General features: G+C 42.2%; 4 protein-coding genes and 1 long non-coding RNA gene across 6 annotated transcripts; 2 read left to right on the forward strand and 3 right to left on the reverse strand.

The window, feature by feature from the left end:
- Nucleotides 1-64: 64 nt before the first annotated feature.
- On the reverse strand, nucleotides 65-1,645 carry LOC130689473 (putative ankyrin-containing lipoprotein Lxx09580). Its single transcript, XM_057512421.2, has 7 exons — nucleotides 1,496-1,645; nucleotides 1,281-1,435; nucleotides 1,136-1,192; nucleotides 969-1,055; nucleotides 783-894; nucleotides 325-714; nucleotides 65-248 (listed from the first exon to the last, which is right to left on the reverse strand). Exons 1-7 carry the CDS (start codon nucleotides 1,532-1,534, stop codon nucleotides 180-182), a joined length of 909 nt encoding a protein of 302 aa, XP_057368404.2. The 5' UTR covers nucleotides 1,535-1,645; the 3' UTR covers nucleotides 65-179.
- A 206-nt stretch (nucleotides 1,646-1,851) lies between these two features.
- On the reverse strand, nucleotides 1,852-3,606 carry LOC130689629 (ADP,ATP carrier protein 1-like). The gene is made up of 3 exons (XM_057512586.2): nucleotides 3,388-3,606; nucleotides 2,788-3,049; nucleotides 1,852-2,721 (listed from the first exon to the last, which is right to left on the reverse strand). Exons 1-3 carry the CDS (start codon nucleotides 3,551-3,553, stop codon nucleotides 2,241-2,243), a joined length of 909 nt encoding a protein of 302 aa, XP_057368569.1. The 5' UTR covers nucleotides 3,554-3,606; the 3' UTR covers nucleotides 1,852-2,240.
- Nucleotides 3,607-4,561: 955 nt separating this feature from the next.
- LOC130689544 (transcription initiation factor TFIID subunit 1-like) lies at nucleotides 4,562-10,876 on the forward strand. The gene is made up of 10 exons (XM_057512481.2): nucleotides 4,562-5,576; nucleotides 5,646-6,443; nucleotides 6,504-6,879; nucleotides 6,944-7,247; nucleotides 7,327-7,484; nucleotides 7,549-8,791; nucleotides 8,851-9,073; nucleotides 9,141-9,928; nucleotides 10,028-10,335; nucleotides 10,411-10,876. Exons 1-10 carry the CDS (start codon nucleotides 4,682-4,684, stop codon nucleotides 10,799-10,801), a joined length of 5,484 nt encoding a protein of 1,827 aa, XP_057368464.1. The 5' UTR covers nucleotides 4,562-4,681; the 3' UTR covers nucleotides 10,802-10,876.
- A 2,882-nt stretch (nucleotides 10,877-13,758) lies between these two features.
- On the reverse strand, nucleotides 13,759-14,811 carry LOC130689639 (uncharacterized). The gene is made up of 5 exons (XR_009000772.2): nucleotides 14,669-14,811; nucleotides 14,502-14,591; nucleotides 14,228-14,437; nucleotides 13,982-14,111; nucleotides 13,759-13,890 (listed from the first exon to the last, which is right to left on the reverse strand). It is a non-coding gene; the product is annotated as an uncharacterized LOC130689639 (long non-coding RNA).
- Nucleotides 14,812-17,433: 2,622 nt separating this feature from the next.
- Nucleotides 17,434-22,365, forward strand: LOC130689564 (DNA-binding protein D-ETS-4-like). Of its 2 annotated transcripts, XM_057512508.2 has the most exons (5): nucleotides 17,434-17,518; nucleotides 17,623-17,704; nucleotides 18,215-18,947; nucleotides 20,248-20,748; nucleotides 20,839-22,365. In XM_057512508.2, the coding sequence occupies exons 2-5, from the start codon at nucleotides 17,672-17,674 to the stop codon at nucleotides 21,210-21,212; spliced, it is 1,641 nt and encodes a 546-aa protein (XP_057368491.1). In that variant the 5' UTR covers nucleotides 17,434-17,518; nucleotides 17,623-17,671; the 3' UTR covers nucleotides 21,213-22,365. The 2 variants fall into 2 exon arrangements, with proteins under 2 accessions (XP_057368491.1, XP_057368490.1); XM_057512507.2 differs by having other exon boundaries at nucleotides 17,449-17,704.
- The last annotated feature ends 215 nt before the right edge of the window (nucleotides 22,366-22,580 follow it).

The raw sequence follows: 22,580 nt of genomic DNA on the forward strand, positions 1-22,580 counted from the left end.
ACTACATTAAAAACGCCTAGTAATACACGGAAAATTTCACACATGTGAAAGATGGCTCCAGAAATCGCGAGAAAAATGGTAAATTTTGTATTTCATTGGCAGTGTTCGTACAAAATATTGCATTGGCTTTCGACACTTTGGAATTGGATTTTTCTAAAAATCACTAACACTGATCTCTATTAAGTTTTGATACTAATATCTTTCATAAAGCAAGGGGTTGTTTCTTCATCGGGTAGTTCTTGATCCAGCTGCAAAAGAAAAATACAGAAAATTAATCACTTATTGGACCCAGTAAAAACGAAACTTTAAGAATATTTTTATTACTAGAAGGAATCGCTGAATGACAACGGGCAATGGAAGTCGGGGAACGAGTAGGAACAGCGACCGATAGTTGAATTTTTGCAATAGGTGTAGACGAATCACAAGACGGCATTGTTTGGCCAAACTTGGCGGATTGTACCATTGCTTCTGGAGTATCTTCAAATGCGTGTCTGGTAGTTCGGAAAGCAATTCTTCTACTCGCCGTTGAAGCATAGAATCCCAGCAACGAGGATTATATGAATCGATCATAAATACGAAAAGATCGTGGTCTCTGTTTCGTAAACTCCAGTAAATGGCGCTTCTTCCTTTAGAATCCATTCGCGTGGGGTCGGCGCCTGCCGCCATTAGAAACATGGCCAACTGATGCCTACCTCTGTATCCAAGGTATTTGGTCTGCGTTTTTACGTTTTAAAATGTTGTTTTAATATAGAATTCTATTTTAGTAAATGGAGGTGTAATACCGCTAAATACAAGGGGCATTGGCTCCATGAGTAATCCTCGGTGGAACCGAGTCTCGAACCAGCAGCTAATAACTTTGCGACGAGTAACGGCCTTTGGCCTTTTGTAGCCACCCTACAATGACGTGGAGAAACAGGTAACATGCAAGCTGGTGATTTGATTCGAGTTGAGGATACCAAATGGCGTACCATAGAGGGGTGTGCCCATAGAAGTCGCTCGCATTCAAGTCTGCACCGGCTCGGATGAGCATTTCCGCCAATTCGTCGTCTTTCAGCCTGTGCATGTCACAATGTCAAGCTTCCCAATTGTGAAATCAATCGACAGTGGACAGTGGAGTGCAGCTTGTAAAACTAACCTGCAAGCGGTGTAGAGTGGTGGTTCGAGCCGGCCATTCGGCCCATGGCTCGCGACACTGTAATCCCAAATCGATGCAGACGGATAAGTGTCGCGCCAGACTTGCATAAATACTTGACGCCATGGCAAAAAAATTCAATAATCACCTAGCGTCTGCGCCTGCGCTTAAAAGCACTTGAGCCATAGCTCTATCCTGAGACGAGACGGCCGTTCCTAGCAAAGTTAGTCCTCTATAGATGGAGTCGGGATCGCCGCCGGCTGCCAACAATCGACGCACTTCCTGAGCCTGTCCGATTTTGACCTAAAAAATTAAACGAACAGATAATAAACACAATTGGTTTTGTTTTAAGTAGAACTTTACCACCAAGTGTAACTCTGCTGGAGATATGCGGGCTCTCATCTTTTCTGTCCGAGATGATCCAAGGATGTGTTGAAGCCAAAATTCGATGCACTACGCCTCGTGTTGGAACTAAAGACGTCAGAGGACGCAAAGCAGCTCCCCCCTAACTATTTCAAAAATAGATTTGTGTAATCGTTTGCCTACATGTGCTATTCCGAGACTCCTTTAAAATCTGGCTGCGGAACTGCAGAATCGGTCAAAACTAATAATAACTTAGAACATTTTTCTGTTCACCTGCCAAATTTGATTCAAGAGTCAACCTCTATTGGTATTGATAGAAACTGGAGTAAGACCAAACACGAAACGCAACAAATATGTACACTAATTCTTGCCTATTGTATTGATTTTTTATAACGTGATCGGCTTACAAAGCCTTCTTTCGTTAAAAATCAAGGTAGATTTGCCCTTGGGTTGCACATATTCAACAGAGAAGGGTAGTGAGCCTTTTTTTTTTGTTGCTTATTCCCGGTCATGTTACACAAACAATTGAGGCGGGAAATGAAAAATAGATTCACAATGCTGAGGTGGATGTCAACGATCGTGTAATGGACACAGCTGATGGAATTCTTCTTTACTTATTACAGAGCTTGATAACATTCTAATGTGGGTCTCGTATTCCGTATACCTTGACAGGTAATTCTTTTGCACAGATGTTAGGGATTTGTCTACGAAAAAAAAAAAAATGAACAAGCCAAAATTGGTCAGTTTAACCAATCAGGGTCTTGAGTTCATCGTAGAAGACAAGGACCAAAGCACCACCAGTGCCGCGGAGGACGTTGGACAAAGCTCCCTTGAAGAAAGCCTTGCCACCTTCAGCCTTGTAGATCTTGCCCCAGCAGTCCAATGTGTTCTTGTACATGATATCGCTCTTGGCGCGACCAGACTGCATCATCATACGACGACGGACAGTGTCGAAGGGGTAGGAGACGATACCAGAGGCAGTCGTCACCACCTGGGCGATCATCCACTTGATCAAGAGGGGAGTCTTCTTGGGGTCGGGCAGCATACCGCTGGCAGAATCGTAGAGACCGAAGTAGGCGGCACGGTAGATGATGATACCCTGAACGGAGACGTTGAATCCACGGTACAGTCCGACGATGCCGTCAGACTTGAAGGTCTTGGTCAAGCAGTGGACTAGACCATTGTACTCGCGCTCGGCAGCTCCCTTACCGACGTCAGCACCCAATCTATTGAAAGAAAATGGGCATTATTACTTCATATTCAGATGAAAAATGAAATGCAGTTGATCATACCGGGTACGGGCGAAGTCCAAGGGGTAGACGAAGCAGAGGGAGGTAGCACCAGCGGCACCACCAGATGCAAGGTTAGCCAAGAACCACCTCCAGAACTGGGTCTTCTTGTCAACTCCCTTCATGAAGATGTTCTTGTACACATCCTTGAAGGCAAAGTTAAGAGCCTGAGTGGGGAAGTAACGGATGACATTGGCAAGGTTACCACGCCAGTAGGCTCCCATGCCCTGTTCCTTGGGAATGCGAACAAATGCATCCACAATACCTACATAAACGAAAAATTCAGTTAATTTATTGAAGTAACAGCTGCTGACCCACTTACAGTCTTTACAAAGAAAGCATGAATGGTTCCTTTCACAATTTCATAAAAATTCATTGAAATTGTTTAAACTTATTCACTGAGAAACTATCGCCATAAAATAGCTTTTAAACACAAAACGAACAAAAGATTTAAGTCTACTAACAATTTACTGAACCAAAAAAGAATTCAAGGATTTTTATTGGGATCCAACATGGCGGCGTACCGGCGTGAGCCGGTTCGGAGCCAACGGTAGAATTTCTCTCCCGATTAAGTAAGTAGGGGGAAGAGGTCGGCCATCTTACCCTTGTACTGCTTGTCGGCCGTGATCTGTTTCGACGCATGTTGAACCTGAAGGAGCAGCTTGACTCGTTCGATGGGTGCAACGGCCGTCTTGGATACGGCAGCAGAAACACCACCGGCAATGAAGTCCTTGGCGAAGGAGAGAGGATCAGCGGTTTTGCCAGACATTTTCAGTGGTTTTCAACAAGCAGCAACGATGGGAAGCCGAGCAAAGAGTGTGCACGTGAGGAGACGTCGAGCACGAAAGGGACGAGTCGAGTGCTGGCTATTGGAGTCTACCTTCGGGTCTTTACATTCTCGGGTCCTCTTACATAAAGGCGAAGGCCAAGTCCCTCAACTTGAATTGCGCACACAGCGTTAGGTGAATTTTCTACCACCAGGGAGAACTATGTGATTATTCTGCCTACCTTTTCAATCGCTAGCGATTTCAAAATCACGTTTTTTATTCATTTCCTAAGTGTTAGAATTTCTAACGAGAACTTTCACGATTTATGTAATCATATTTTGGGTAAACTTTCTATAAAGCAGGTGAATTCAAATGAGTTGTAGCCAGCGCCACCTGTACTTAATCAACTTCAATTAGCTTATTTAGCAGGCCTTGAAAAAAGTACAATGGACTCCATTCCAGGGTGAACCAATCCTAGAATCCGTTAGTAACGGATTTTACAAAAGCCTTAGGCATTTTCACGTGACAAGGATGAGGGAAAATGCCGCCCTTTTTGCGCCATTTGCACAATAAATTTTTTCGCTTAATCAAAGAAGGGAGGAAACCCCTATGGGATGCACTTCGAACTCAATGACCTACGATGAACTCAAATCGAAATATGTAATCAGCCATTATGCAATATCTCGAAAAAAAATTTACTTGAAAGAAACATTTTCTAAATAAAATTAAAAAAAACATAAATCTGGCCTAAACCGAAAGTAGAAAGTTCTGGATCGTTGCCAACTGCTCAACTCGCATGGCGCGTAAAACCTACATATTCCCTATTGCCTATAAGTAATGACGTCATCAGGATTAACGGAAATTTTATCACGTAAATGGGTTTTTCGTTCTGCTTTATTTATGGGCTAAAATTCCTGCACGACTACAGAAGCAGAAGTATCAAATAAAATATTAGTTAAAAACTGTTTCGGTGTAACCAGAACTGGCATCGTCGCCATATTTACTATCAAGGGACGTTCGGCTTCGTTAGTCGTGCCTGTTATTTCGCGAATAGAAAAAAGTGAAATAACAATTATTGTTTGTTATGGTTGCGCGATTAATCTAGTAACGTGGTATTTTATTTACCCAAGATGCCTAGCAGTGATGAGGAGAACGGAAACCATAGCAGTGACGAAGATGGAGATTTGAGTAATAGTAGTGGCCCCGATAACAACGATGATGATTCACAGTCATCTCAAGAAGATGGAGGTAGAAGACCTTCAGGATTAAATCTTACAGGTTTCCTCTTTGGTAACATTGACAAAGAGGGTAAGCTTGAAGCAGACATTCTTGATGATGAGTCCAAACGACAACTGTCCACCCTTGGAAGATTTGGCTTCATGTCAATGCTCGAAACTGTCATCAAAGAAGGTGACTCAGGGAGCAAGGATCATAGTACTGATTCTGATGATGATGGAGCTAAATCACCTACTGCAGAAGATTATTCTGATATCAATGAGTTGGCAGAAGATGAGGGAGGTCCTTACCTGGATGATTCAATTCTCATGCCACCACCTCCTACACCAACATCAAAGAGCATGTCAGCTAGTGAAGCAAAAAAAAGGCTCGAAACACCATTGGCAGCCATGCTTCCTTCCAAATATGCAAATATTGATGTGAGAGAACTATTCCCAGATTTCAGACCTGACAAAGTCTTGTGCTTTTCCAGACTTTTTGGGCCGGGGAAACCAAGCAGTCTCCCTCAGATTTGGAGAGGTGTTAAGAAAAAACGAAAAAAGAAAAAGCTAGATGAAGATCTTGATGAAGAACAGGTTGAAAATGTGGAAATTGTTTTCAAATTTGGTCCAACCCCTACCCCAGATAAATGTAGACCAGATGATGAAGAACGTTTCCTAAAACCTCTGGAAGATCCCAATGCTCTTAATAACATTAAGAATTCTGACGATGACAAGGGCCCTAACGTTGCTGATTGGAGGTTTGGGCCGGCTCAGTTATGGTACGATATTCTTGGAGTTCCCGAAACAGGTTTGTTTTTACTGTCACATAATTTGCCTTTCTGTGTGTATGCTAACTTTTTTTTTTCGCTCTTAACAGGCGAAGAGTTTGACTATGGTTTTAAAGTAAAGCGGAAAGATCCCAATAGCGCGGACGAAGATGGCCAGGAGCTACCTAGTTTTAAATTCCCAGATGAAGCCTTCCATATGATTACACAATTAAATTGGGAAGACGATGTCGTCTGGAACGGTGACGACATTAAGCACAAAGTAATGCAGAAACTGAATGCGAAGGGTGGTTTGGCCTCTGGATGGCTACCAACGGCCACAAATCGTCTAGCTACACAGAAAGCTGCCCCTGCTGCAACTCCCGCAACTGGTAAGGCTGCAACACCCGGAGCAAAAGGGGGTGCAAAATCAGCCAATAATAAACCTGGAGGAGCGGCAGCAGCAGCAGCAGCAGCTGCTGCGGCCGCCGCGGCTGCTGCAGCCGTTGAAGAAGCAGCCGACGACGTTTGGCATTCAATTTTCCCAGTTGAGAACGACGAATTGGTGTTTGGCCAATGGGAGGATGATATCATATGGGACAGTGAAAACATGAAAGAGATGCCGAAACCTAAGATTTTAACGCTTGACACGAATGATGAAAATGTCATCTTAACGATACCCGACGATATCGATCCTGCTACCAAACAGGCGTACGTGCAACAGCCTGTCAAAGTTAAAATTCCCCATCCTCATGTTCGAAAATCAAAATTACTGCTAGGAAAAGCTGGTGTCATTAATGTATTGGAAGATGATTCGCCACCCCCTCCTTCTGAGAATAATGATAAAGATCCTTACAACATCTCAAATGATGAATTTTATGCAGCCAAGGCAACTGAGGCAGCTATTAAAGGTAACTTTCCCTGATCAGTACCTGCGTTTTCAGACCTGTACATATTTATTCTATTTACAGTCAGTACCGGTGGAAATATCATTCAACATTCGACTCCCGTGGTGGAACTTCAAGCTCCTTTTATTCCTACCCACTTGTCTATAATGAAACTGAGAAGTTTTCATCGCCCGCCTCTTAAGCGCTATTCCCACGGACCATTGGCAACTCCTGGCCCTCATCCTGTCCATCCGCTTTTGCGACACATAAGAAAAATGGCGAAACAGCGAGAACTCGAGCGAATGGCTGCTGGTGGTGGTGACATATTTTTCATGCGGACACCCGAGGACCTCAGTGGTAAAGACGGTGATCTCATTCTCCTCGAATACTGTGAGGAACATCCACCTTTGATCAGTCAAGTGGGCATGTCGTCCAGGCTAAAAAACTACTACAAACGAAAGTGAGTTTTTGTCTTATGCATTGATGATTCAAACAGAGATATAAAAATAATGTTACATTAACAGAGCGGTCAAAGACACTGGACCTCCACAATACAAATACGGTGAAACAGCGTATGCGCATACCTCACCGTTTTTGGGTACACTCCACCCGGGCCAGTCCATTCAAGCCATTGAGAACAATATGTATCGTGCACCAATATACGAGCATCAGCTGGCTCCAACAGATTTTCTTGTTATCCGAACGAGGACAACTTATCACATCCGCGAAGTCGATGCATTCTACACTGTTGGCCAGGAATGCCCTCTATACGAAGTGCCTGGTCCTAACTCTAAACGGGCCAACAATTTCACTCGTGATTTCCTCCAGGTGCTTACCAATTATTGTTTAAAATGTGATACCGATGACACAAAGAAGTTAATCTTTTTTATTGTTTAAATGTGAATAGGTATTTATTTATCGACTCTTTTGGAAAAGTCCTGACACTCCACGTCGTATTCGAATGGACGACATTAAAAGGGCTTTTCCAGCCCATTCTGAAAGCAGCATTCGTAAACGACTGAAACTATGTGCAGACTTCAAACGTACTGGAGTTGATTCTAATTGGTATTAAGTGGTACGATAAAGAGTCAAACGGATGTCCAAACTATACATTTCTTTTATTCAACAGGTGGGTACTGCGACCGGATTTCCGGTTACCTTCTGAAGAAGAGTTGCGAGCGTTGGTATCGCCTGAGCAATGTTGCGCCTATTTCAGTATGATCGCAGCCGAACAGCGTTTGAAAGACGCTGGTTACGGTGAGAAATTCCTTTTTGCTCCGGAGCAGGACGACGACGAAGATCAACAACTCAAAATGGACGACGAAGTTAAAGTTGCGCCGTGGAACACGACCCGCGCCTACGTCCAGGCCATGAAAAACAAGTGTTTGCTGCAATTGACGGGTCCAGCAGATCCAACCGGCTGTGGTGAAGGTTTCTCCTACGTCCGAGTACCCAACAAACCGACGATTAACAAGGAAGAGTTGGAATCTCAACCCAAACGTATCGTAACGGGTACCGACGCCGATTTGCGTCGTTTGTCGCTTAACAACGCCAAAGCAATCTTGCGTAAGCACGGAGTGCCCGAAGAAGAAATCAAGAAACTTTCTCGTTGGGAAGTTATCGACGTCGTTCGAACCCTATCCACGGAAAAGGCCAAAGCCGGTGAAGAAGGAATGGACAAGTTTTCACGTGGTAATCGATTCTCCATCGCCGAACATCAGGAACGCTACAAGGAAGAATGTCAACGCATCTTTGACCTACAAAACCGCGTCTTGGCCTCTAACGAGGTCTTGTCGACTGACGAAGGTGAAAGCGAGGAGGAAGAAGACATTTCTGATATCGAGGAAATGGGTAAAAACATTGAAAACATGCTGGCCAACAAGAAGACGTCCAGTCAGTTGAGTCGTGAACGTGAAGAGCAAGAACGTCGTGAATTGCAAAAGATGATTTTGGGCGAAGGTTCGCAATCGATGAAGAAAGACAAGAGCCGTGTTGGTCTGGATGAGGAAGACAGTTCGTCCCAGCCGCCGTTAGCTGGTGCGGGCCAGGCCGGTCGAGTTCTCAAGGTCTACCGAACGTTCAAGAATGCCGAGGGCAAAGAATACACCCGAGTGGAATTGGTCCGTAAACCGGCCATCATCGACACTTATGTTCGAATTCGTACGACCAAAGATGACGCCTTTATCAAGCAATTTGCCACACCCGACGAGCACCAAAAGGAAGAGATGAAACGTGAGAAACGGCGTATCCAAGAGCAACTGAGACGTCTGAAACGTAATCAAGAAAAGGAGAAGTTGGGTATCGTCAATAACCGTCGTCGTAAAGTCAAGATGAAGCCCGATCTCAAGATGAAGTGCGGTGCCTGCGGCCAGGTAAATCGCTATAAAAGTGACATCTTTAGGATTTTTATTCAATTTGTAATTCTCAACAGGTGGGTCACATGAGGACCAACAAGGCCTGCCCACTCTATCAGAATGCTACGCCTCTACCACCAATGGTCGTCGCTTTGACTGAGGAACAAGAGGAGGAAATTGAGAAGCAAATCTTTAGCGAAGATGAAGAGCTGGTCAACGTTGATGGCACCAAAGTCAAACTATCGGGCAAACTGATAAAACATGCTGAAGAGATAAAACGACGTTCCCTGGTGCTCAAAGGTTGGTACAAATTTATTACTTTACATAGAAAAATTTTGAGAGTAATTCGACTGTTTATTTCAAACAGTACCCAAGGAAGCCATGTCTGGTCGAAAGAGGAGACGTGCTGGAACAGTGACACATTGCGATTACCTGAGCCGACACACAGGCAAAACAGCCAACCGAAGACGAACCGATCCGGTGGTGACAATGTCCACCATGCTGGAAGAAATTCTCAACGAAATGCGGGAACTACCCGACGTTCAGCCCTTCTTGTTCCCGGTGAGCAGCAAAACGGTACCCGACTATTACAGGATAGTAACTCGACCGATGGACCTTCAAACGATTCGGGAAGCCTTACGCCAAAAGCGTTACCAGAGTCGCGAAGACTTCTTGTCTGACGTCAATCTCATTTTTGAGAATTCGACCTTGTACAATGGCGAGAAGAGTATCTTGACAACAGCAGCCAAGCGAATGTTGGACCTTTGCATCGAACGCCTCTCCCAAAAGGAGGAGAGGTTCATGAGACTCGAAAAGGCTATTAATCCATTACTGGATGATGACGATCAGGTGGCCTTTTCTTACGTATTGGACAACATTATCAACGGCAAGTTAAAGCCTCTACCAGAGGCTTGGCCTTTCCTCAAACCTGTCAACAAAAAGTTTGTCAAGGATTACTACAGCATCGTCAAAAACCCCATGGATTTGGAAACGGTGGCCAAGAAAGTCAAGGCGCACAAATACCACAATCGCCAAGAGTTCTTGTACGATGTCGACCTTATCTTGGAGAATAGTATTGCCTATAATGGAGAGGAATCTCAATTTACCGAGAAAGCCAGAGCTCTTGGACGCATTTGTCGTGAAACTCTCGAAGAGGTACGCAAAACCCCAAAACAAATTATCCCTTTTAAGGGTTTTCTACTCAATGCTAATGCTCTTTTTTTTTTCCTCTCTCTCCTTGAAAAAACATCGCAGTACGACGAACATTTAACTCAGCTTGAGAGTAACATCCGCATTGCCCAGAAAAAAGCCATGGAACAAGCTGAAAATGATTTCCTCGATGTGGGAGAAGAAGGTTACGAAGATGAGTACATAATGGATTCCATGGACATGGTTGATCTACCTGATCGTCCAGGCGAAGACGAATGGGATCCAGATGTTGAAACACCCGTGCGTGCTCCTAAAAAGAGCCGAAAATCTTCATCTATTAATTTTGCCCAACCTGGGCCTTCTACTGCTGTCAAACCCAAGGGCAAACGCGGACGTCCAGCAAAGAATAAAGGGTACCAAAGATTTTTCGCTTTCTACGAAATGTACGCATATAACTTGACAGGGAATGTTATGGAACTCTTTAACAGGTCACCGAGTGGAAAGAACAATTCTCCGCGAGTCAGTCTCTCTTCACCCCGTGGATCCAAACGGAAAGCGAGTGACGTTTTGGATGATCTTCAGTATTCTGCTAGTGAGAAAGAAGAGGAAGAAGACGAGGAAGATGACGATGAAGAGTTGGAAGAAGTGGCTATGGACGTAGATGTCGATGCCAATTACGATCCAGAAGCGGAATTCTTTTCCTGTGGTCCTAGTAAAGACGAGGATATCCGTGATGACTTGCAAGTCAGCGAGTCAGAGGAAGAAGGTGAAATTCGCGACGATCAACCTGCCGTCAATAATAAAGGACGGAGTCGGCACCATTCGAACCGACCTTCGTCTTCCCGTGATGAGGATGATGATGGAGGTTTGTGGTTTTAATCATATATGCCTCTATCATTCGCCTCTTTTATTATTATTATTATTATTGTGTTTAAAGAAAAAATATGTTCTTAATTGCTGCACCATAAGCCTTTAAGATGAAACTGCAACATATTGTGTTAATGACTCGTCCCCATCTTTCCCTTTTTTTTTCTTTGCGCGTCACGTTGAATTGGTTTGTGTGCGGATGCCACAGACATGAAGCAATCCGAAGCCTCGGAATATATTTCTCAATACAGTAATTTTTTTATGGAATAAAGGAAAGGAAAAAAAAAAGTAAAAAAAAAAAAGAGAGTGCATTAGGTTGATGACTCAACCACTGCCTAAAGGGTTTTTGTTTGTTAAAATTACTACATTCCTTATTTTATTCCCGTTTCCGATGGCAATAATTCGATTGCCAAGAAAGCCCCCCTCCCGCTAGACCCTCATTTTCTCCATCTGACTGTACTGCCATCTGTCGGGTGCGTAGCAAACACGCCTTTTACTTGGCAGAAAGATGTGCACTTTTTGCGATGACTGGCCATCGGAATGCGATAAAAATCCAATGTTTATCGTGTTTAAGGCACACATGTGCGCGAAAAAAAAAAAGGCATTCGTTAACTCATTAAGACATAAGAAAATTTATATCCTTTTTCTATACATAACCAACTCTTTGTTTTATCTCTAAAAAAAATGTGTTAATTTCTTATGACGCGTTTAGATTTTGCAAGAAAAGCAACTTGAGGTGTCTGGAGTCGTTAAAACTTTTAAGAACAAAAAAAAAGCCTCCGACCGTGTAATCAAATATGCACCAGGAAATTGTTTACATATACATATTTATTTACCGTAGAAATATGTACACACGCCATCAGGTGGTGTGTGTACGCAAAAAAAAAAAAGGATCATTTCGTCTGTGTGTCTGTTGCATCATCACGTTCCCGAGTTAGTGCTAGACTTGATGCCCGGAGCTATTCCTCATCGTTGTTCATCCCAATTCGAGACAGTAAATTTTCTCGTTGCCAAGGTAAGTTAACACACGGGATTTTGGCGTTTATTTTTTGCTGTGTGTATTTCGCTTTTTTATGGCTGGTGTAGTCAGATATAGCACTGTATATACCACGAGCTTGCTAGACTAGACAGAGCAGACCTTTTTCATTTTTATTTGCCGTCTCACACAGAGCGTGCCGACATTACATTACGTCAAAAAGTAAACAATGGAAGAAAAATTCCTTCCAAGAATTGCCGATTAAACATTTCTCATCCATCGACCAAATTCTTTCTATTTGTCCTTTCAAAGAAAAAGATACATTCTACAGGCGAAGTAAAAATTAACCTTTGTTTTTCTTTAATACTCCTTTTTCCCCTATAGCTAGTGTCATGATGTTTTGACGCATTTATGAGCTAAAGAAAATTTGGAAATTTTCTCAATATTCAAGAGGTTTTTTGGTATTTTTTTTCCCTTGGTTGTTATATTACGAGGCGTTCGTGCCCGCCAATGCGATTCACTTGTTATAATCCTGGCCAGACAAACTTGGAACACCCAAGCATAACTCAAAAGTTGCAAGAAACTTTTAGAAAAACGCGTTTTTTGTTTTCCTGTTAGGAAAACAAATAAAAAAACGTGTGGCTATTCTACCCTTGATACCAACGAGATTAAACGCGTACCATAAATTTATGCGACAACTTGAGAGAAAAGAAAATGCACCGACATTGTAATTAAAATTACGTCATGCAGTCATTTCTTTCCAGCAAACAGTATTTTTTTTTATCAGTATGCTTTTTTTATTGAATTTTTCTTTCTTTGGTGATATTGCCAAATCGTCAAAATTTTGTTGCTTCAATAAACAGGCAATTCACATCCGCAGGTAACACGACCAGCCTAAACGAATTTTTCACGCAAGTCAACCGCGATCAAAGTCAGACTTAAACTAATACGTCTACTTTGTCTGTGTGTGTCACTTCTTTTTTTATTGACGTACAGGTGCGCCGGCATGTTAATCCCCTTTGAACTGGTTTTCTTACTTTAATGTTATACATCAAAAGACGCTACATTTCATTAAAACATCGTTTTTCTTTTATTACATATCGTTACGTATTTTTTTTTCCCCCTCTTGCAATCCCTGAAGTTGCACGTAGCAGATAATCTGCAATGTCTAACGCTATTCAACATCGGACTCTCCTTGAGACAAAATCCTATTTAAGATAACAAAAAAAAGAGGCTGCCAGTCCCGTGGTTTGTGTTTTTCGCCTATTTCATCGACGCAGTGGCGCACCTATGCCCGTAACCGGTTTACTTGGACGAAACAATAGCGATCTGACGAACCCGAAGAAAAGGTGAACTGTATAGGCTAGGCGGCAATTACGACACGTTGCACATTATCAGTTGGGAAAAAAACAATGTGCATCAGTTCCACTATACAAATGGCATAGCGATAGGGTGTCCTTGTAACAAAAAAAAAAAAGAGCTTTATGGTTATAACTGCCGCAATATGTACTATAATAAGCTCACCTACGATAAACAGCAATGCAGCATTAGGTTTGTTTGCCCTATTGCGCAGCCAGTGACAATAATGATGGGCAATCAAATAGAAGGCAGGTTGTCATGTGCTGCGATTTGCGTCACGAATATTCAATCACATTTTTTTTTCTAATCAGGATATGCGAGCCATCATGTAACACCAAGTAGCCTCCGTTTGACCATTTGCGTAAATGTCGCTGCAGTTGGTCTACGTAGACGGTGATAAATGTGGATGTGTTTCGACATGTATCACTTATCGGACTGTTCAGTCTATAGATATATGAGATAGGCAACAGCCAGCACTCGTTCGAAAATGGTGGAATCCAATCTGTAAAGAAGAAGAAGAGGTTAGTTAAAAACAAAACAAAAAACAGAGGACAAGGACGTGGCATTGAAACGAGCTCTCTATCTATTTGTGCCTTTTGGTCATCGTCGTTGGCTTTTCCGTCACAACAGACAAGGTCAAATGTTTCTTGCCATCCAACGACGCAGGTAGAAACGAAATAAAATTCTTTGTCGATTCTTGCTTTCCTTTTAACAAAATGCCTGAGTAGTACCTAGTAGTAAAAAAAAAAAAGAACGGTTCCTGGCTCTGCTTCTAGCAATAAAAGAATATTTCTTTTTAATCAAAAAGAATATATGCAACAGAGAGGGTGTTTTTTTTCCAAATTTTATATAGCTACCTGGTGTGAATAATTCCAAAACCGCGTCCAAGAATTGCTCGTCGCCATCAGATAAAAACATGACCGGGGGGACATTGAAAATTGCGATTTTAATCGAATTCCTTTTTTTTCCGTTCCACCCGCATGGTAACTAAATTTTAAATGAAATCGTTCCAAAAGAATTAAAACAAATTGTCATCGAATCACATTTGTCCAAAAAAATTTCGAAGAAAAAGGAAAAAATATTTCTTTAAAAAAATATTTTACGTTTGAGGAAAATCCCGTTCTTGATGAAAAGCGGCAAAGCCTGGAACACGCAGTTTTTCTACAGTCTACCACATTGCGATGGAATGCGTATTACGTGTGTGTGTGATTATGAACTGAACCCGGAGACGCGCGCTGTTTTTATATATCGGCATATCCTCAAGATGACTTGAAAAGAACCAAAACCACTACCTGCTGGCCATATGATAATAGCTGCGGTATATACAGTCAGTTCCTACTAGTCCGTCAGGTACTATAGACATATAAATATAATTACTATTATTGCAGCACGTTTGTTCAGCCCGCACTTCCAAAAAAGTCGAATGTGGCGCCACGGTGAGTAACGGCCCGCAGGATGTCACCATCGCTGAAAAAACGTCAAAACATAAAAGATTAAGACATTGATTGAGAAAGTCGAATCTTGACCTGATTTTACAGCTTCACCTCTCACTGCTGTTGTTGGTCAGTTTTACGCAACACACGTGGATGTCTGTTACCTGCATAAACTAAGTAATTGGCCATTTTCCACGAAGATCACGCATACGCACCAGAAAACTCTCTCCTCTCGATTCTTTGCGCCCAAAATTCTCGCTCCAACGATTGCGTAAAGAACTGGGGAAATATCTTTACTTTTCCTGTCCTACTTTTAAGACAAAACGCGAACTGGCGGGACGTGTTTCTGCGTGGGTGTTTTTTTTTTTTTTTTTGGCTGAAAAACTATTACAACCACCGAACGAAATAGTTTGAAAATAAAAATTAGGTTATACTTTTAACTTGATAAAAAATGTTCGTCCTTCAAGTCAATTTGAATCAATCATTCAATGACCTTTTTGCTCTAAATCTGGTGTGCGAGCATATCGTTATATTAATAGCATTTCTGTTTACCTTGGCAAGTTGTCGATCCATGTTGACACAATTTGCAAACCAGCTGCATTGTTCTTTGCTGGAATTGTCCAACTGTGTCTCCCAATGTCTAGGTATATCTCATCGGTAGTGGCATATCAAATTTTAAATTTTCTTCTTTATTGGCTTGCGTAAACCGGTTTGCTTGACTGTGCCCAGCAACAAATTCAGGACAGGGTCGCTAACACGCATTCCAATTTCACCATATAGGCCTGTAACCGAGAGCCACAGAGAACGAATTCACAAAAAAAAACAAGTTGCTTTGTTATTTTATCGGAAACCTTGTGGTTTTTCGTCGATTATGCCTTACGATTTTTCTTGTGTTTTTCCAAGGGATATGACGCTGCTGTCGTAGTAAAACCGCAACGTACACGCATACACAACATTTCTGGTTGAGAAAAAAATATTGTAGAGGATGTGTAAGATTCCGGATGGTATGTGACAACCCGAAAGCAAAATATTGTGTCTGAAATCGAGAAAAAAAAATGGTTAGGAAGAAGATCCGGAATCATTGTACGAACTATAATATATAGCAACATACTAACCTTACGTGCATAATTATATTGTCTGAATTATTTTAAGAAATCTTCGGAAAGATGACAAATTCCTTTTTTCTCCTGAAATTGTGTAGAAAATAAAAACTGTTTTCTTCAGTTTCGGGAGGAAGAATACAAAAATACCCCGATATTCTTTTGCAGTGAATTAGCCATGCTAATCCCTTTTTGCCATAGAACTGTGAAGTATAGCAACAAAAAAAAACAAACATGCAAGTCATTTGACTTTATTATAAATATTTGCCGCCCGCAAATCATCATTTTGCCGGAAGAAGAGAATGGGCTAGGCCAAAAAAGTATACTAACACGCTTACAATGATTTCTCCTTTTTTTTCCCCATCAAACTTTGGGAAGGAAGGTGTTTCAATGGTGAATAGGGCAAGATAGTTCTATCCCTTTGGCGATGTGATGATCTGACACTTCCGTCCTTTTTCCCACCGTACAAAACCTGACAAAAGAAAGTGAAAATGTCTAGCAGCATGTTTTACACTGTACATATTTTATTAAAAATGCTTTTGAAAAATCAGTGAAAGAAAGATGATAGATAAACATTTTTAAAAAGGGGGGAAGAACCCTAATACCGGTCGTACACACTTGCTACGTGAGTATAATTTAGAAACCCTTAAATTGGCTTAGAATATTTATGAGTCGAATGAGTAATGGCCGCCTTAACAGATGACCACACCTGATAGATGGAAAGCAGTGGACGAGGAAAAACTAGCTAGTCATTCGTGTTATTATTATTTTTTCTAAAGCAACAATCGTAGCCAAAACTTGATTAATTCAAACCAGATGATTTGGTTTAACCACCTGATCCCCCCTTCTCCTCCACCTAAAAGGGGAAAAAAATGGCCGATATCTTGCTCACCTTAGTGGTCCGACGTTTTGTTTTGAAAGGAATTCAGCATGTCATTGTGTACTTGATAAAGGTTTTGATTAAAGATGTGAACATGTGGCTTAATCAGTAAATGTAAATACGTTTTAACTAACTTTGCTACCACGGTTTGACGTCAATCCTGAAGCGCCATGGTTCAAGAGTTTAAAGATCGACGGTAGCGCCACCACAATGGAGTTTACACTCATCCTCGTGACCCCCTTGGAATTTTTCAAACCAAATGAAAAACATCTATATCTCTTTTTATGATAAAAAAAATTAGAAATTTTATTGTTACAGATAGTATTTGTAAAAACAAAATTTTAAAAAAGAAAAAGAAACAAAACTGCAGGCGTTGGAGAAAGAAACACTTGTCCACCCCGTGGATGAAAAGATAAGCAAACAGACGAGTGAGGTGTTCGTGAACTTGCTCTGTCCTTTCTCGTCCATGCTGTTGATACTGAGTTGTCATGCAATATGGTAGCCAAACTTTTCGCTGCTCTATTCTACGAGTCAAAAGGAGTTAATCTGTTTACTAATTTTACGAGTTTTCACTTTATATCGAATTGGTTACGTTTCTAAATTGAACAAGCAATTTACCCAGGTGTTTGAGGTATTCAGTCATATGCGGATCAAAGTTCAGTTTTTGGAGTTTGTTCAAAAATGTTCCGGCCATTTCGTATAGTTGAACGAATGTAATTTATTAAACAAAACCAGTTGAAAGAGAAAAGAAAGAAAAAAAGAATGCAATGGAGTCATAGCCAGCGGCTTGGTACCCCTGACCACCAGGCACTAACAGAGGGAGGCAACGCAAAAAAAGAGTTTCTAGTGTGTACGTGTGTTGGATTTTAGTTTTTAGTTGCTGGCTGCCGCCCTCTGTGACGTCAGTCGAGTTTGGATCGTCATGAGCGCAGGTCGCATAGAATCGCTCTCTCCTTAGTACGCTACACAACCTTTAAACTTCTGCCCCAACGTACTTGAGGATTACTTTTATTTCGCCCCAACAACTATTTTTATTTTGACATTTTCATTTAACGTCGAATCGTCCTCCTTTGAGTGATTTCTACATTTGCTAGTGATTTCGACGAACTCTCGAAAAGAAAAGACGTTTCCACAATGCTCGTTTACCCTCACAGCCCGATAGACTCGGTAAGTCCAAAACGTTTTTTTTTATTCTTTCTGTTTTGGGACAAAAAAAAAAGTTCACCTGTGAAACTGGAATGTCAAGTAAAATCACATACGCACAGAAAACTAGAGAAAATAGCTGATTTTCAGGTGCAGCTTTCTCCTGAAGAAAGCCTTTAGGGAGGGAAGCTAGATGCTTTTTTTATTTTGTATTTTGTTTCTCCGATTCTGACGTCAACGGCGACCCACTTTCTCTTTACTACTTCCCCCCTCCAAAATTTGAAATTTCCCCTCGTCCCAGCCAGTAAAAAGAAGAAAAGAATTGATGTTTATCGTTGTCCAAAGTTCTTTCTCTGGTGGGCGTAAAATGTAGAAGGGAAAACAAAACTTAGAAAGAGAAAGAAATAAACAAAATTAGTTTCGAATTCGACGACGCCATTGATTTCAAGTAATATTGTGCGCGACTCCCCTGAAGAGGTTCACAAGTTGAATTTGATTGGATTGTTTTGCTCATGGAATGTTGACGGCTAACAGATGGCTCAGTTGGTGCCTTGCAGCGCTGCCTACCCGCAGCCTCTGATGCAGCAGCCGAATTCCGCCGCCATCCAGGCATCGTCGACGTTGGCGGATTTTAATCAACACCACCAACAACAACACAACGGTGGTGGGCAAAACTTCCTGGAAGTGCCTTACACTGGCGGACAGACTGTGCCTTCGTCGCCCACCTTCTCTACGTGGAACTATTCACCGCCGTCGTATTGGTCCGATTACAACCGATCACCGCCAATGGTCATCAAAAGCGAACCACTTGGATGCAATAACTCGCAAACAGACGAAATTGTAGCTGCATCATCGTTGGAAGAATTGCTGGACGATTACACGTTTGATTACTACAGCGACATAAAAGATTTGGAAGAAAATAACAATAGCAGCAGCAGTAAGCCTATCACGATTAAGCAGGAAGAGCAGGCCAGCAGCCAAGGTCACGCCCTGTTGCGCCAGTGCCTACGCCCGGCCGCCGACGATTACCAGCAACGCTGCCATTTGCAATTCCTCAATCAGATCGGATCGGCCATCGCTGCTCTTCCTCCAGCTCAACATCAGCTTCAGGAGATGAGCATAAAAACGGAAAAGCCTTCCAATGCTGCCTATTGGCCAAACGGCAATCCTAACAGTGCTCAGGGATTGGCATCAGTTCTCAGTCTGGTCATGGAACAGGTCAACGAGGAAGTACGCTCCACCTGCGAGATCCTTGGTGTTTCTCCCAGTAAGTCTTACAACATTTTACATCTTCCTTTTTTCTTGTTTTTGAATTGTGGATTTCTCGTTATCTCGATCCATCAAGTGGTTGACTGAGAGGTGCGTGGTATGTAAATCAAACTCTTGGGAACGACCTCGCTCGACAGTCTTCTCAGGGTCTTTTTCTTTCGGGCAAAAGAGTTGCAGTCCGAAGAAAAAAAGAACTACTCCTCGGGCAGCTTTTTTTTTCTTCTTTCTTGTGATGGAAAAAAAAAATGTGAGCGCGCGCGATTCTAAAAATCCTCAAAGTCTCTCGCATTACTATTATTTTTCCTCGACCATATTTTATTCCATGGCGGCCCAAGGTCCCATATGTCCCGCGGCCAAAAATTCGTCCTGCGTTTCGTGCGGGAACCCCCTTTTACTATTTTTTTATTTTGTTTTATTTGCTTCTCTCCTTTTTCGAACGAAACAAAAGGGCGCCCAAAGGGAAGGTCAATCAGATGCAGAAAAAGAAAATATATAAATAAAATAAATAAAAGGCAAAAACTAGAAATAAAAAAGAGAACTGATTTTTTTTTTGACTTCTTGGCTCACGAAACCGCCCTCGTTTTTTCTTTTTCTTTTTTTTTTTTTGAATAATTCATCAGATTGAGATTTCCTGCAGCTAAAAACTCGACTCACGCTCTGTTAGATTGTCCATCTTCTTTCATCTTTTGGCGACTGAATTTTCTTTTGGTCAGACGTGGAAAGCTCCCCGCAGGGCTAAAAATGGCGTCTGGGGGAGAGCGCCAATCGCAAGAAAATAGAAAAACAAAAACGCCCCCTTCAACGATGGAAACAAAAACAGGTCCCTCTTTTCTCTCTTGCGGTTTGATTTGGGTTTTCATTTTTAAATGATGTCCAAGGTTGATGATTTCCCAACTGTGACAGCAGACCCTGTGCGACGTGTAGACTATTTTTTCTTTTGTTTCATTTCATTTCGAAGTGTATCATAACGCGTCCGCGGCCGTGACTATGCCGCCCCTTTTTTTCCCCATTCGCGCTACGTTTGAGGCGACCTTACACGGTAACGAGTCAAGGCTCGTTTTTTGTTTCTCTCTCTCAATTCTAGTCAGGAATGGGGAAAAAAAATAAATCCTTCAAACCGCTCCCTTCTCTCTAAGCATGGCGTCATCGTCTGTTTTCGACATAACGCTCGGAAAAACCCAAAAAAGATTTGCTTGAACACGCCCCTAACGACGATTGGTTTTTGCCGCCTCTTTTCTATATGCTGCCATCTAACGGAGAAATTTTAAACTAATGTTCTTTTTCTTTTAATTGTTAAGATCCGAGCCAGTGGTCAGCTGATGATGTTCGAGCTTGGCTTTTGTGGACGTCTCGCCAGTGCGCCTTGGGCCCAATTCCGCTGGAACGATTCCACATGGAAGGGGCCGTTTTGGTGGCTTTGACGGAGGAGGAATTCCGTACCAGAGCGCCTCAAGGTGGCGATACTCTGTACGCTAAACTGGACATTTGGCGCTCGGCTTGGAACCAGCGCTCTGCAGCGGCGGCTGCAGCATCTAAAGCTGCAAATGTTTCCACCGCGCCCATGGTACCGACCATCCAAGTAGATGAACCTTGTGCGGATATGAGCGACCTGCTGGCTTGCTGGATCAACACCACGCAGGATCTCCAACAACCGCAACAATGTTCTTCCAACAGTATGCTGTCAGCTGGACAACACCTGCTGGCTGTACCCAGCCCAGCATCAACCTCATCTCAGCGTGGCGCACTTTCTCCTTATTCGGATCACACACATTCCGGCTCGGAAGATATGGCCTCTGAAAGTATGTGAAATATTTTTTGGCTTCTTTATTCGCATTTTAATTAAACTGTTTCTTTGTTTTTGTTCCACCCCTTTTTTCCCCATTGAATAGTGGAAGAATTGGAAGATGAGGAAGAAGATGAGGAACGGGCAGGGTCTTCAGCATCGTCGAGAACGGGTCAAGCAACAACGGCGCCATCTCCCAACGGCTCGCACATTCACCTGTGGCAATTCCTGAAAGAACTGCTCTCGCAGCCGGCCGTCCACGGTTCGGCCATCCGCTGGCTGGACCGGCAGAGGGGCGTTTTTAAGATTGAGGACAGCGTTCGGGTCGCCAAATTGTGGGGGAAGCGCAAAAACAGGCCGGCCATGAATTACGACAAGCTCAGCCGCTCCATCCGCCAATACTATCGTAAAGGCATTATGAAAAAGACGGAGCGGTCGCAGAGACTTGTCTACCAATTCTGCCAGCCCTACGCTCTGTAATCACACTATCCATGACGAGAAACAACCAGATGTGTATATATATATATGTATATTATTTTTTTTAAAGATTTAATTTCATTTTTCCCAGTTATTATCCGCATCTTTAACTGTAGTTAAAGTATTTAAGCGGTTTTACAAACTTTCGTTATCGTTTTATTTGTTATGTTTATGTATATGTACAAGGTCTGGTTGTCGTCTGGTTTCTCTTTGATACTCGAAGAGGAAATGTGTTATTTGTTCTAAATTGCAAGAGATCTATTGACCCCACTCATGTTTTGAACCCGTTCGTTTTGTCCACATGGAAGGTAATTTCCATGTCGTTTGCCCGTGTCGCCGAATTCCTTTTTATCAAATGTGTTTCTGTCTTGTTTGTCATTCCTCTCCATTGTTGTTTTTTTCCCGTTTTTTTTTATTGTTGCCCGGTTACTGACCGTCGATTCACCAATTCTATTCCCGTCATCAGTTCGTTACCATCCTGTAACTCGCCTCTTTCGCATCCGTTTTTTTTTAAACGGGTAATCCTTTGTTAGCGCTGGTGTTTACTTCCATCAGCAGCTCGGGGTTATTGTATGCGGCAAGAATGTGAAGTTTGTGGAGAGAATTGATTTGATCGAGACATGACATTGGAATCGATTAGTTTCAGAATGGGCGATTTTTCTGTGTCCCATATATCTATGATATATTGCGTTCGGTAAGTTCCATGAACAACCGCATTCACTTGTATTATGTGTTGCCCTCACAAAGTTGACCCATTATCTCCAAGTGTCTTAATTGATTTTTCCCGACTTGAAATCATCTCTTTATCTTGTGTCAAGACTGCAGTTAGCAATCTTGTTTATCTATCACGTGTCTTTACAAAATTTAGTGTCTTATCTTATACCTCTTGATGGTAATCCCCCCTCAGTACGAGCGTGAATATTTTCTTATCACGTTCATTTTGTTGTTTAAATTTTTCTTGTTTGTATGGCGATTGGAATCGGGGGAGTGGAGCTGGAAACTTTATTTCACCGTATTGTGTTTTTGTTTTAAGTCTAGAACCTGGTGATGGTGCCTTGATTTTATTGTTTGGTCTTACCATTTTCTTCGAAGAAAATTCGTAAATCCTGTATCGCGTATCAGAAAACTATCACACAATAAATCATATGATATATTATTAGGTGTGACAAGGTCTATGGGCAGTAAAATTTGCGCCGTTCTTTTCAAAAAAGTGCAGAACGTGTGAGAACTTTCCGTGGCAAACCGCAACTACATCTGCTGCGTACGTGTAAGTAGATGGTGTGTAATTAATAAAGGATACGGCTCGTAACTTGCTTAATCATGCGTTTTCTTCATAAAAAAACCTAAGTGAAAGTAGGCGACAAATAGTCG

Source organism: Daphnia carinata, chromosome 6, assembly GCF_022539665.2.
Source record: "Daphnia carinata strain CSIRO-1 chromosome 6, CSIRO_AGI_Dcar_HiC_V3, whole genome shotgun sequence".
Lineage (NCBI taxonomy): Eukaryota > Metazoa > Arthropoda > Branchiopoda > Diplostraca > Daphniidae > Daphnia > Daphnia carinata.

Excerpts from the sequence above, each read along its gene's own strand:
- LOC130689473 (XM_057512421.2), bottom strand. The coding sequence starts at position 1,534 with ATGAGAGCCCGCATATCTCCAGCAGAGTTACACTTGGTG. Across the intron at positions 1,193-1,280 it reads AGCGCAGGCGCAGACGCTAG|TGTCGCGAGCCATGGGCCGA; the intron begins GTGATTATTGAA and ends TTGGGATTACAG. Across the intron at positions 895-968 it reads TATGGGCACACCCCTCTATG|GGTGGCTACAAAAGGCCAAA; the intron begins GTACGCCATTTG and ends ACGTCATTGTAG.
- LOC130689629 (XM_057512586.2), bottom strand. The coding sequence starts at position 3,553 with ATGTCTGGCAAAACCGCTGATCCTCTCTCCTTCGCCAAGGACTTCATT. Across the intron at positions 3,050-3,387 it reads GGCCGACAAGCAGTACAAGG|GTATTGTGGATGCATTTGTT; the intron begins GTAAGATGGCCG and ends TCGTTTATGTAG. Across the intron at positions 2,722-2,787 it reads TTGGACTTCGCCCGTACCCG|ATTGGGTGCTGACGTCGGTA; the intron begins GTATGATCAACT and ends TTCTTTCAATAG.
- LOC130689544 (XM_057512481.2), top strand. The coding sequence starts at position 4,682 with ATGCCTAGCAGTGATGAGGAGAACGGAAACCATAGCAGTGACGAAGAT. Across the intron at positions 5,577-5,645 it reads TCTTGGAGTTCCCGAAACAG|GCGAAGAGTTTGACTATGGT; the intron begins GTTTGTTTTTAC and ends CGCTCTTAACAG. Across the intron at positions 7,485-7,548 it reads ACTGGAGTTGATTCTAATTG|GTGGGTACTGCGACCGGATT; the intron begins GTATTAAGTGGT and ends TTTATTCAACAG.
- LOC130689564 (XM_057512508.2), top strand. The coding sequence starts at position 17,672 with ATGCTCGTTTACCCTCACAGCCCGATAGACTCG. Across the intron at positions 18,948-20,247 it reads GATCCTTGGTGTTTCTCCCA|ATCCGAGCCAGTGGTCAGCT; the intron begins GTAAGTCTTACA and ends TTAATTGTTAAG. Across the intron at positions 20,749-20,838 it reads GGAAGATATGGCCTCTGAAA|TGGAAGAATTGGAAGATGAG; the intron begins GTATGTGAAATA and ends CCCATTGAATAG.